Source organism: Hydra vulgaris, chromosome 12, assembly GCF_038396675.1.
Source record: "Hydra vulgaris chromosome 12, alternate assembly HydraT2T_AEP".
In the NCBI taxonomy this organism is placed as follows: Eukaryota; Metazoa; Cnidaria; class Hydrozoa; order Anthoathecata; family Hydridae; genus Hydra; species Hydra vulgaris.
In genome coordinates, this window is record NC_088931.1 from 85,447,755 (window position 1) to 85,461,863 (window position 14,109).

A 14,109-nucleotide genomic window follows, 5' to 3' on the forward strand; every position below is an offset into this window, starting at 1 on the left:
ATGTGAGTTTTTAACTAATCATTTGCCAAGTCAAGATGATGCCGAGCTGTATTTTAAAATCAATGTATATTTTTTCATCATTGACTCAATTCATTCTGGCCTCACGCGACAATTTCAGTCGTTACAAGAAATTTGTAAACTCTTTGGATTTCTATGGCAGTTTACAAATTTAAATGACGAAGATCTTGTATTGGCTGTTCAACATTTCAGCACAAATATGACAAAGGAATCTCACAAGAACTTGAGAATTCATCACCATAGATTCTTTTAAGAAATAAGGTTTTATTTCTTAAAAGAATCTATGGTGTTAATTTTAAACTAGACTGCACACCAAAAAAGTTACTGGAAGTAGTTCTTGGACTTGGTCTTTCAGGTGTCCTTCCAAATATTACAATTGCATAACACATTTTTATCAGTTTGGCTGCATCGACGGCTTTGCGCGAACACACATGTAATGTTTAAAAGCAGATAAAAATTATTCATCGTTTAACTATGGGGCAGGGACGGTTGAATGGACTTGCTATGCTGAATATAAATTATGATATTGCACGAAAACTATTTTTAAAAAAAATATAATTGCTGCATTTTCACAACAAAAAACAAGAAAGGCATTTATGAAAATTAAATAAAACTAATTCATTCTGTTTTGTATATATTTAGTGAATTTCTTTAAGTTTCATTTTCAAAATGTGACCATAATTATTCATTTATAGTGATTTACAAATAATTACCTATTGAAAAAAAACCAATAAATAGAAATAAATAATTATTTATGTAGGAATCATACATTTGTGAAATCTTCAAGTCAAAATAAAGTGTAACACTACACTCGTACGGTTGTACCCTACCATTTCCCAGGTCTCCCTAAGAAATGTGTAATTAGTAGACTAGCGCATTTCTTGGCTAGTTAGCTTGATAAACGCACAAAAAGAGCCAAGTCTGTAAGTGTAGATCTGTCTAATTTATTCTGAAAGTTACACATTTATTTGGTACCGATCTATCTGAAGACTTAAATGGCTTTGCATTAACTTGCGTTGCATTTTGTGAAAATTGTACGCAAATTTTTCTTTTCGGGCCTCCGATTTATAACTGGCCAAGCCCTCTCCAAACCTTTAAAAGGGCCTGTATATATATATATATATATATATATATATATATATATATATATATATATAATATATATATATATATATATATATATATATATATATATATATATATATATATATATATATATATATATATATATATATATATACATATAAATGTATATATATATATGTATATAAATGAACTGCAGCGAGGAAGGGAGGGTCAAGAGCATCGCCTCATCCCCCTTTCACACAGAAAATTTTTTCATACCTAGCCGAAACTAAATATTTCAGTTATAAATTGTACACACTAAAAATTAAAGGTAGAAATTTTTAGTTAAGGTAGGATATGTAATATACCCTTAGTAAGGTATAACTTTATACCTTATAAGGTAGAAAATTATACCTTTAAGTTAGAAAATTGTATGACAAATAACTGTTTTTAATATAATTTTCTACCTTAAAAGGTAGAAAATTGTACCTTACTAAGGGTATATCACATATCCTACCCTAAGGTAGAAATTTCTACCTTTTTTTTTTTAGTGTGTAGGTGATGGTTTCCGTTTATTTTTCACAAGATTTTCATCAATATTAATTAATAATTAATAATAAAAATGGCAAGCGAAAATTCCTAAAATTAGTCATAAATTGGGTATATATTTTTTCATGAAAAGCTACTTTTCTAATTTTCAATTTAATAATCAATCTAAAGATATATAAGTCAATACATTAAATTAAAAACCATAATATAAAAAATATACGTACAATACCGAATAACAAAGATATGATTAAAAATGTGGTATAAAAACAACACAAATATAGTGTCAATATGGTATAGTTTGCAATGAATATTAGTTCCTTTGATTTTATTTATATGAAGCTGATTTTTTTGGGAATTATTAAGCGATTATAGATGTTCAAAATATACTATAAATATAATTTTTAATGCATTTTTTTTTTACGTATTTTCATCTAGTTAAATATACGGAATATTTTATAAAAATAAAATAAAAATGAATATTTAAGCTATTTTTAACAATTTAGGTATCAAGTACGATTGTATAAAGAAAAATGTTTTTTGAACATTTATTTATAGAAATAAAACAAAAATAGAGACACTAGTATTTTTGATAACATAAAATAGGTATATTTTGGGAGCTTTAAAGTTGGTTTAAATAATTATATCTGCAGGTGATTTTTTTTTTGAACAACATATGCATATTAGAATTTAATAAAATCATATCGATCAAATCCATGCATGCGGACTTTAGTTTAAGGAAGAAGTTGAAATTGAAGAAAAAACTTTTATTTTATGCTAGTTTCAAACATAAATACCTTATGTAAATATACAGTAATAAAAAATTATAGTTATTTCAAATTAAACTCTATACTATAAAATATGTTTATAAAAAGAAATCTATACCTACCCAGCAAACATTAAGTTGTTGGATCGACAATTGACCGCTGTCAGCACTTATGCCGTGCCGACGTCGGCCGCCCGCTATGTGGTCGCGTTGGCTTGCACATCGTATTTACATCGGACCGTTAGCAGCAAGCTTTAGGCGGTTCAACAGCGGACCGATGGCGGAAAAACGCTAAAATTTCAACAGCGGTCCGTTGGCGGCAAGCCAATGTTGGAGTGACAGCGTTTCGATATAGGACCTTCTGTAATTCGCGCTTCAATTTCGAGGCGTGAACCTTCCTAATATTATTTTTGTACTTTTCTTTGAATTAAGAAACTTATCTTTAGCGGAATTGTTTATTATTTTTATTATATAAACTCATCCAAAACAATGCGTAGATGACACATTTTAAACTTTTTCGAAATTATTAAATAACATTACTAGCTCAAACACTTATGGTAAATTAATTAGCCTACGGCTTGGCGTTTAACCTAACACCCGGTTATCAAATACGAATAAAGAGTAATCTAAAATAATAATAAAATTAATTCAAGATTGAGATTTACAAGTACAATTTACATATTACAATCATAATAAAATTATTATCTAAAACATTATGTATAATCTCGATAAATTAATGTTAAAATTGCGTTTGGCGACTCTATTTTTAAAATCTTTTCAATATAAAAAGAAACATTTTACACTTCATTCAGATACTACAGTAGAAAAACAATAACATTAAACAAAATCGCTTCACGTAGCAGTCTGCAGACTTTTAATGTAGCCCTGAACGAAGACATATTAATATTGATATATTAATTGAAATATAGAAATCAACCAGTTAAGAGATACTAGAATAAACATAATAAACTAAATTTTTTAGTCTTTAAAGACATTTTGAAGAGCTTATATTAAATAGCGAATTGATAGCGAGTAACTCTCCATTCAACAAAATGCAAATAAAACCAATACGTTAACGCTAATGTTAACGTTGCGTTAATATTAACGTTAACACGTAGTTTTGAAAAAACAAAGGCGTAGTTAATTAAAAAGCTGTGGAAATATCTTTAAAAAAACAATATAAAAGTAAAGTAATACACATATTACCTGACACCTGCATTTTTTCAATTAAAGACCGTCATCTCTAACTAACTGTAATATCAAACATGTTATTTTTTTAAAAAAGAAACTGTTTTTCCACATAATAAGACCCTCAAAATGACGGTATAATTTACCTTAAAAAAACAGTTAAATTAAGATGGCTTAAATTACCTTAAGAAAAGACTCCCCGACATACTGATTCTTTATTTCCCAATATGGTTGAGGATTTTAAATAAGATCAAGTTTTTTTTTCAATGTAAAACTACTAAACCTATTTTCAAAATAAAATCTGCCATCATACAATGAAAAGAAAAATAGTATAAAAAGTTACTTTAGTACCTGGTTGCAATCCAAGCAGTTTTTTAACCATGGTAAACATAACCATTGAGGTGACATAAGCGTAAATAATATGTGCACATCTGAATTAAAAAAAATCCAAACCTGAAAAAAGATAACAGTTATCAGAAGCATAATATTAAATCACAAGCCTACTTCAACCTACTGAGTTTTTATGAGAAGGTTTACAAAAATAGTTTATTAAAAAAAAAAAGCCCAACTTGTAGATGAATTTCCTTAGATTTACTCTCGTCTGCTTTAGAAGTTGAGCACCAAATTGTTTTTTTTTATTTCAAAAATTTAAGCATCATTGCATAAGTTGTCATACATTCATAATGCATAAGTTGTCATACATTAATGTAATGCATGACAACATAAATTGTCATATATTACATAAGCTGTCATACATTATTTTTATTTCATACAATTTAAATTTAAAAATGGTTGATATGATCAATCAGTAGACTAACTTTCCAGAAATTGAATTATGCTGTGTTTTTTAATCATTACTATTAATACAAAACTGATTCATACATACAAAAATACATGAAATCCCTTCAGACCTTGTAAAAAAGAAAAATGAATGTAAAAGAGGAATTATGGCTTCTTAAACAGGTGTCAATGACTATTACAAAACTTTAGAATAAAGTTCAGCTGCTTGAGACAGCAATAACAACAAACTCAACAACAAAGCTTCAAAACACTGAAACACCTCATTCATCATAAACTCAACATTCTGATCAATAACCTAATATTATATTAACATTCTGAAACCTTGTTAAACTAAGTACTTTTATACAAAAAGTTGCAGAAAAAAAAAGATTTCCTTTGAATAAATACTTTGCCTGTATTTTTTAAAAATACAGACAAAGTATCTATTCAAAGATACAAACTAAAAAAAAACAACTATTATACTATAAAAAATTAGATATTTAAATGTTGTTATTTTTGTTTGTTTTTTTGTTTATCCATTTATTTAATCATAAAATTGAAAAAATTACAGACTTACTTATAATTTTACAAAACTCGGCTCGGTGTCACTCGAATAGTTAAAAACTAGTAATTGGAGTGACACCTTAATAAAATAAATAAGTGAAGAAAAAAAACAACAAAAAAACAACAAAAACACTTAATATAGATAGTACCAAAAAAATAATAAAAAGAAGAAAAATAACTTTAAAAAAAAGAAGAACAATAACTATTAAAAAAGTCAGACTAATAACACAAAAAAAGGAAAAAATAAATTAGGTTTTTCCTTTTTTTTCAATCAATTTTTCAGCTTTTTGCCGTTAAAAAAATACTTCCTCCATTGGCGATGTCATTGCAAAGTGACATTTTCAAAATGATCGTAAAGAAGATCTTTTGAACTGAAAAAAATTTCTCGATTTAATGTACACTTAATGTAGACAGCATTTTTCTGTTTTTCTTTTTGCTGTTGTTGTACTTTTCTTCACCAATTAGTACTGCAAGATTTCATTAAAAAGCTTCTAAGAATCAAAGCTAAATACAATTATCAGGTTATATGAATTGGATGAACCAAAATAACAACTTAAACAAATATCAAGCTCGTAAAGAAAAAAATGAATCAACAAAATAGTTGCAAAGAATAGTTGTTAACTACTCAGCACGAAAAATATGTATCTCTAAGTGAAAAGGTCAGATATGTGTTAAAAATTATAAACCCTGCCAATATACCAAATTGAAGAATTACGGCTAAGTCAGATATTGTTTGAAACCTTTCATAATTTAATTTAAAATCATTACTATTTACAAAGGGGCAAGACATACGCACTCTCAGTATATTAATTCTGTGATGAAACCATTGCTTATTTTATTTTTATAACAATCCACATGAGCTATTTTCTTGCGTTGTTTTTACCAAAAACTCTTTATTACAGGGTTATTCATTTTTATATGCGCATTTATTTATTCTTATATGCGTGTTTATATGCGAGTCAACCACCCATAAAATCTCTAATATAATTTTATATAAACAATAAATAGGCATTTCTGTTTTTATATAGGTATATCTAAAATATAAATTAGGTTGTTGCCACTGCTATTTATTTATAAAACGGTTGCCGAGCCAGCGCTGGATTTATGTAACAACGCATATGATTGTAAATTCTTTTGCTAACACGCATTTGTTAACACGTTTAACCATGTATTTGTTTAGCATTAAATATAAATAAAAGTAAAACTTGCTTCAAATCATACCGAAATTCTAATTATAATAATATAATGGAGAATAATATGCTAACAGAAACAGAATTAATTGATGCCATGAACTTAATTAAACCAACAAAAGGTAATGGAGTTGATGGTGTAACAAAAGGTGATGGAGTTGATGGTGTAACAAAAGGTAATGGAGTTGATGGTGCAACAAAAGGTAATAGAGTTGATGGTGCAACAAAAGGTAAAGGAGTTGATGGTGCAACAAAAGGTAATGAAGTTGATGGTGTAACAAAAGGTAATGGAGTTGATGGTGTAACAAAAGGTAATGGAGTTGATGGTGCAACAAGTAATGTAGTAGTTAAATCAATACCTAAAAATCCCGCTTTTGCATTTATTTAGGCTCTCTTTAGAACAAAGAATTATTCCTGATAAACTTAAAGTTGGAAGGCTAATACCTACAGTGGCGAGCAAAATAATAGGTGCGAACCAAAAAATTAACAAATACGAGAAAATCTTTGAAACAAATAAAATAAAAATTTGAATTTTTATTAGAACTTTTTTTTATTACATAAATAAACAGAAATTAATAAAAATTAAGTTATTAAATATATATAATATATTTTAATTAAAAAAAAAAAATTCCACACTGAGCAAAATAATAGGTGTAAAAAAAAAAATGAAGATGGAAGTCAATAGGGTTGCAAATTAATAATATTTTGTTGCATACCCTTTATTTTTTAATACTTCCGTGCATCTTGACGGCATTGAATCCACTAGTTTTCTGCAAACTTCTACAGGAATGCTGTACCAAGCCTCCTGGAGCATCACCCACAGTTCATTTCTATTTTTTGGATTTTGTCCAGAAATTTGAAGTTTTAACTGCCTCCATAAATTTTCAATAGGATTTAGATCCGGTGACTGAGGTGGCCATTCTAAAACTTTTACATTATTGGTCGTAAACCACTCTTTCGCAGCTTTGGATGTATGTTTTGGGTCTCAGTCCTGTTGGAAATGCCAAATTATCGGCATATTTTCTTCGGCAAATGGCTTCATGACATTATTTAGTCTGTCTACGTATGGGTCATAATATCTTTGATCCAAATAAGTGGCCCCACACCGTACCAGGAAAAGCAACCCCACACCATTATATTTCCTCCGCCGTGTTTCACTGTTTTCGCAGTGAAGCGAGGTGAAAGTTCTTGATTTGATGGTCTTCTTACATACTGTTTTCCATCAGAATTAAATATATTATTTTTAGTTTCATCACTCCACAAAGTATTACGCCATTTTTTGGTCATATCTGGTCCCCGCCAAGCAATATGATTTTTTGCAAAAATTTTTCTTTTCATAATGTTCTTTCTACCAAGTAATGGTACTTTCCTCGGAGTTTGAGCTGGCAACTTACTTTCTAAAAGCCTTCTTCTAACTGTCCAAACACTAATATTTTCATTAATTTCATTTAAAATTTTTGTTGCTGGCTTGAATGGGTCTTGAAATAATTGTAATGTGATCATCCGTACGCTGACACGTTTTGCGTGGTCTTCCTCTATTCTCACGTGATTTTTCTGGTTTTAAGGCATTTGTAACTTTATTTTGAGAACATCCCATCGTAACTGAAATTTCCTTGTAAGTTTTTCCTTGTTTTCCTAAATTTCTAATAAGTTTTCTTTCTATCGCTGTGCAATGGTTTCCTCGTCCCATTTTATATCTAATTCTAATTTAATACAAATATGATATGTTATTATTTTATATAAGTTGCATAAATATTGACCTTACCTTTATATCAACAACAAATAAAAATAATAAAATGTTTTTAATCCTACAGCAAACAGGTTAAAATAAACACACACCTATTATTTTGCTCCACCAAATTTGTAGGTTAAATATATAAATAGGGAGTTCCCCTCATAAATTTGTAAGAAATTGGAAATATACTACTCTCTGTTATAATAAAATAAGCATAGTTTGTGTAGCAATCAGTTCCTAGATGTCACTTTATAAAATATACTGTAAAATGTCAATTTAAGTGAAATTTATTATTCACACCTATTATTTTGCTCGCCACTGTATACTAAAATTAGGAAATGAGACTCGTGTCTCCAATTACACCCTCCATATAGGAGTGTGGGGTATTGGTGAACAGTTAAGCGGGAATGCGATTTAAAGACATCAGTTATAAGAAATTGATCATTTTTATTGCTTATCGTTAAGTCTAACTATTTAATCACAAACCCTCAAAAGCAATTTTTATAAATTTTCTTACAAAATAAAAATTTAGGGCAAAAATTAAACCATTGGTGTTCGGTATTACTCTTCGTAGGTGGGTAATTCCAAACACCCGTATGGTAATCACAAATACTGTTGTGTAATATCGAATAAAAATAATAATTAAATGTAATTATAATGTTGTAAATAATTAATAATTAAAATTCATACTATGCAACCACAACAAAAAGAGTGGTTTTATATCCTTAGTAGTTACAACAGGAATGCTACTCAAGAAAAAAGTTGCATTAAAATTATCAGAAAAAGTTAGAACCAATTTATCGTGAACAATAATCGCAGTTTCACTACACTACTGCGCGTATGAAACTGAGTCCCCTCTCAGCAGATAAAAAGAAATTATCAAATATTTTTTTCTATTATGATGTTTTGACTATGTTTTGAGATATCCTGCGCTCGCCATTACCCCACTCTCCCCTACTATTATGTTTTTCAAAATTATTAGAACACATGTTTAAAAGGTTGTAATACCTTTAAAGATGCAAACAACTTTCTTTATAATAAGCAACTTGTGTTTAAAAAGAAGCATTATACTGATCAGACAATTGTTCACGATTTCTTTAAATAATAGTTTATAAAAATGTTTAAAACTAGTGTTACGGTTTTTTAATTTTTAAAATTTTATATTTACGGTATAGATTAACGCGGTTTGGTGATAAGACAAATTGTCTTTTTCTTGCCCCTGCTATTTGTATTTGTATATTATTTTAGGACTCGAATAAACTTATAGGCAAAAAAAAAAAAAATAACAATGCATGCTTAACTCTGATAACCTATACCATTTCCGTAAAATAGCTAAAGTGGAAAATTGTCTTTAAACACACGTATTATACTTGTTAGAGAATAAACAAAATTTAAAGTGTATGAATATATTTATAATAATGAACAATTTACAAATTTAAAAAGATTCCAAAAATATATATATACATTAAAAAGAAAATACCGAAAGCTTAAGCAAGCCAAGGAAGAATATCTAATTAAGTTTTACGAATATAAAGAAGAGTAAGGTTTTCTTAGCTCTCCTATAATTTCTTTAAATCTGCAACATATTGCTGATGCGTTCGCTGATGATGCTAAGCACTTGCAACTATTATCAAACATTTTCCATTGTTTATTTTCATCTCCTGCACAAGTACAGCAGGTTGGTACAAATCCATATAAACAACTAACAGAGTTCGAAGTAGATTCAGCACTGGTACAATCCATAACACCATTACCATCCAATCCAATTAATCCTGGCATTCCTACCACAGATAAAATTTTAAATAACTAGTAATTTAAAAAGTGTAAAATATAGAAGTGTAATGATAATGTTATTTAATAAGTGTTATTACCAATGTTTCCTTGAGATCCGTTTTCACCAAATGGTCCCTGTTTTCCAGGATTTCCTTTGTCGCCATTAACTCCAGGCAAACCTTTTCTTCCGTTTTTTCCATCTTTACCGTTAATGCCATTGTCTCCAATTTCACCCTATTTATATTCAAAATAAGTTTTGTTAATAGTTTAAAATATAAAAACAACTTAAAACCATACAATCGGCATAAAAGATTTTTCTTGGATGATACATTGGTTAAAAAACGGATTGTATAAACACGCTGATTTACTTATATTTATGGATAAAATATTAGAAGTAAGGGTAGTAGATTTTTTGATTCCTGTTTATTGAAAATGTAAATAAAAGTTTAATGTTAATAACTTACACTAGGTCCTTGAGGTCCAATTGCACCAGGTTTTCCTCGTTCCCCTTTTTCTCCCGGATATCCAGGGTTCCCTGGAATTCCTTTTTTTCCAGGCTGACCTTGAGATCCTGGAACACCAATTTCACCTTTTATTCCAGGATTACCTGGATGTCCACGATCTCCAACTAACCCTATTATTATGAAAAAATGTTGTTTTTAAAATCTATACTTTACATTTTTTACTACAAAGTATTAAGCAAATTAGTTAAAAATTGCATTTTACCTTGCTCTCCAGAAGGTCCTTCCGCACCTGGTTCACCATTTTTTCCTGGTGGTCCTGGCATTCCAGTATTTCCAGGTTCACCAGTAGCACCTAAAAATGTAAATAGAAAAAAAAACATTTTTTATTATTTATTAATGTTGCATTTTCAAATTTGCTTTAAAAAATTTTTTTTAAAATAAAAAAATTAAAACCTTGAATTCCCATTTGACCTTTTTCTCCATTGTCTCCTTTTTTACCTGGCTCACCTTTTAATCCTGTTAAACCTTTTAATCCTTTTGATCCAACATCACCAATAATACCTGGATATCCCTTATCTGACGGTTCACCTTTGGGTCCGGTAGGACCTGGCATTCCTTTTTTACCTTCACTTCCTGCTTGTCCTATATTACCTGGTTCTCCAATCTCTCCATCACTTCCAACGATTCCTTTTTCTCCACGTTCTCCCTTCTTTCCTCTTTGACCTTTTGGACCAATGTCACCTTCCAAACCAGGATATCCTATTCTGCCGTTGGAGCCAGTAATTCCTTGTTTTCCAACATCACCTTGATCTCCTTTGGGACCTTGATATCCCATTGGTCCTTCAGTTCCGGTTGCTCCATCAACACCATTTTTTCCATCAATTCCAGGGGATCCGGGCAATCCATTTAACCCAGGAACACCTTTTGAACCTTTTCGTCCTTTAATCCCTGCAATACCTTTATTTCCCGGATGTCCTGTAATACCTCTTTTTCCTGGTGCTCCATTTTTACCATCTCTTCCTTTAATACCGTCTGGTCCTGGTATTCCTATGTCACCTTTATCACCCTGATCACCATCTTTTCCTGGTAAACCCATTAAACCTTTTGGTCCAGCTGGACCTTGATCACCTTGTGGACCAATATTTCCATTGCTTCCTTTTTCTCCATTTTCCCCCATGATACCATCCAAGCCATCATCGCCGTTATTTCCGGGAGATCCTATTTCTCCTTGTGCACCCAATGTTCCATTTAACCCATTTTTTCCTTGAACACCGGGAATACCAGGATTACCAGCCATACCTTGTACACCTTGGAATCCTTTTGGTCCAACTATACCGTCAATTCCCTTGGCTCCTTTAATTCCAGGTACGCCAACTAATCCTTGTTCTCCAACTTGACCTTTGTCTCCAACTTCTCCTTTGCTTCCTTCTATTCCGGGGTATCCAATATCCCCTGTTATGCCTTGTGTACCTTGATCACCAGGTAAGCCATCGTAACCCCGTTCACCTTTTGGTCCTTTGTTTCCTTGCTTACCTTTTATTCCCATTCCTCCAGTCAAACCAGGTTCTCCTTTTAAGCCTGAATCACCTTTTTCGCCGTGTACAATTAAACAAAAACCTTCAGGTCCAGGTGTACCTCTTATTCCTTTTGCTCCAGGCAAACCAATATCACCATCTGGACCTGGATATCCCTTTTCTCCAGTCTCACCTGTGGGGCCTATTGCACCTGGTAATCCTTGAGGTCCTGGAAACCCTGGTAATCCGTGAAGTCCTTTTTTCCCACGATTTCCAGGAGGTCCTAAAATAAAATATATTTAAAAAAATGTAGATAAAATGAAGTTTAAAAAAAGTTTTTACGAAATAAAAACTTTAAAAAAAAAATTTAAATAACTTTTTTTTTGCATAAGAGGTTTTATGCAAAAATTATAATTTTATCATTACATAAGACAAAAATGTTTTAAGAAGGCAAACTCAATCTTTTAAGTTTTTTGTTTTTTCAAATTTGAAACTTTTTGATATTGCCAATTTAGAAAATTTGTTTGAAATCAATTCAGAAACGTTTGTTAACATTTGAAATAATTAACATTTTATAAATGCATATAGCGTTAATTGCTTAAAATTAACGATTATAGGTAAACGGTAAACGATGTAATAAAACAGTATACAAATTGGGGAAAAAATTCATCTTTCAAAAATCAAACTCATTTGCATTTCTCAGGCGGGTTTCTAGAGTAAAGCTTTTTATTACATATCTAAAAAACTGCTATTTTGAAAAATTAACAAATTATTATTTTTAAGCTTTGTTATTATTTGTAAAATGATTCTCAATGTATGCTCAAGACAAAAAATCAACCTTTACACTTTCTGTTTTCAACATTATCGGTGATTTCATTTTCAGGATATTTTAGTCGACCACCGACCAGGCGACCTGCAACCAGATGAACACCCATAATGCAAGCTGTAATAAAAAGTTAGAATAATGCATAATAGTTTAATACGAAAAAAAAAATCTTTATAAGTGTGTGTAACTTTTTAAAATTAAAATTTGCGCATAAAAACAGCACAAATATGCAATTACATTCGCTTTCAAACTATAAAAGGCTTAAATATTTATTAGTATACTTACAAAGAAAAAATATCACAAACATATTCTTATTCATCTTCACCCCTAAGCTGAAAAATAAAATCTTTGTCTGAACTTTGATTTGTCTTCGTTTGAGCTATATCAAAATATTGTAATATAGGTTGAATAAAATCCTGAGTTTTATAAAAATTTACCACCAATAAGTAATCCACAAAAAATTAATAATTGCACATTAATGGTATTTATGCATATATTTGAGGTTAGTTATCTAAATCGTGGTTAAAGTGCAATGTCCATATCTATTGTGTATTTTAGCTTGTCAAGGAAACGGTTTATAAAAATTCATTAATGATAATTTGAAAGCGATTGTTTAACAATCTTAATAAAATAGATAATTGAAATATAAAAATTAACCTTAATAAAAACGACAATTTAAAAGCGATAATAAAAAACCTTAGACCTCAAAGTTATATTCTAAAGTAATTATGTACATTATATGCAATTTAATTGTACAACAAAAAATTACATTAAAGAGTTGAGCTGGTGAGAATCAGCCAATCAGGTGTAAGTCAAAAAAAAATTTGAGACTGGTGTGAGGTATATGTTTGTGTAAAGAAACTGGCAACTGATTATTTTTTTAGTTTTTAGGGTTTTTTCTACGTTAAATCTAATATAACTTTAAATATCTCAAATTGAGAAAGCGTTGGATTACACCATTCTGATTCTCACCAGCTTACTCAACGCCGTTAATGCAAGTTCTCAAACTTTTTCGTCTTGTTTGTTCTCCGTGATATCAAACATATTTTTTTTCCGGTCTGCAACATTTGTTTTTAAACAATATGATATGTTAAGTTTTAAAAGATATGTTAAGTTTAAACAATATCTATATATATATTGTTTAAAACTTAACATATCTTTTGCGATGGAGTATGAAAATATGTATATATATTTTCTACAAAAAAATAAAAAATATATATATTCAAATAAAAAATATATATTAATCTATGATAACTTAAAGACCGGAATTTTGGTTAAATAGTTTTATGGCATTATAAAATAGGGATGGATCACATCACAGTAATGTTTGAATTTTGAGCTTAGACTTTTAAATAAACCTTAAGAGGTTTAACTTTAAAAGTCTAACTAGTCGTATATCAATTTGTGTGTTCTTCACACTCATACTAATAAAAACTTTCATACAAAATGGAAAAAACAGATTTTAAACTTGAAATAACTAATTTTTTTCGACCTTTAATATGTTTGCAGACATATGACTGGTTAGAAATTAAACATATAACTTAAAACTTGCTTGAAAAAGTTGTTTTCTCAGTTTAATGTTTTATCTTCATTGAGAGCAGCACTATTTTATACCAAAATATGGTCCATCAACTATTAAGCAAAATTTTATATCTAAACTTGAGTAATTAAAAAAAAATT

General features: G+C 29.6%; 1 protein-coding gene across 1 annotated transcript; it reads right to left on the reverse strand.

Moving 5' to 3' along the window:
- Positions 1–9,373: 9,373 nt before the first annotated feature.
- On the reverse strand, positions 9,374–12,542 carry LOC100201570 (collagen alpha-5(IV) chain). The gene is made up of 6 exons (XM_065812134.1): positions 12,442–12,542; positions 10,543–11,886; positions 10,352–10,441; positions 10,090–10,259; positions 9,724–9,859; positions 9,374–9,633 (listed from the first exon to the last, which is right to left on the reverse strand). The coding sequence occupies exons 1-6, from the start codon at positions 12,536–12,538 to the stop codon at positions 9,374–9,376; spliced, it is 2,097 nt and encodes a 698-aa protein (XP_065668206.1). The 5' UTR covers positions 12,539–12,542.
- Positions 12,543–14,109: the final 1,567 nt, after the last annotated feature.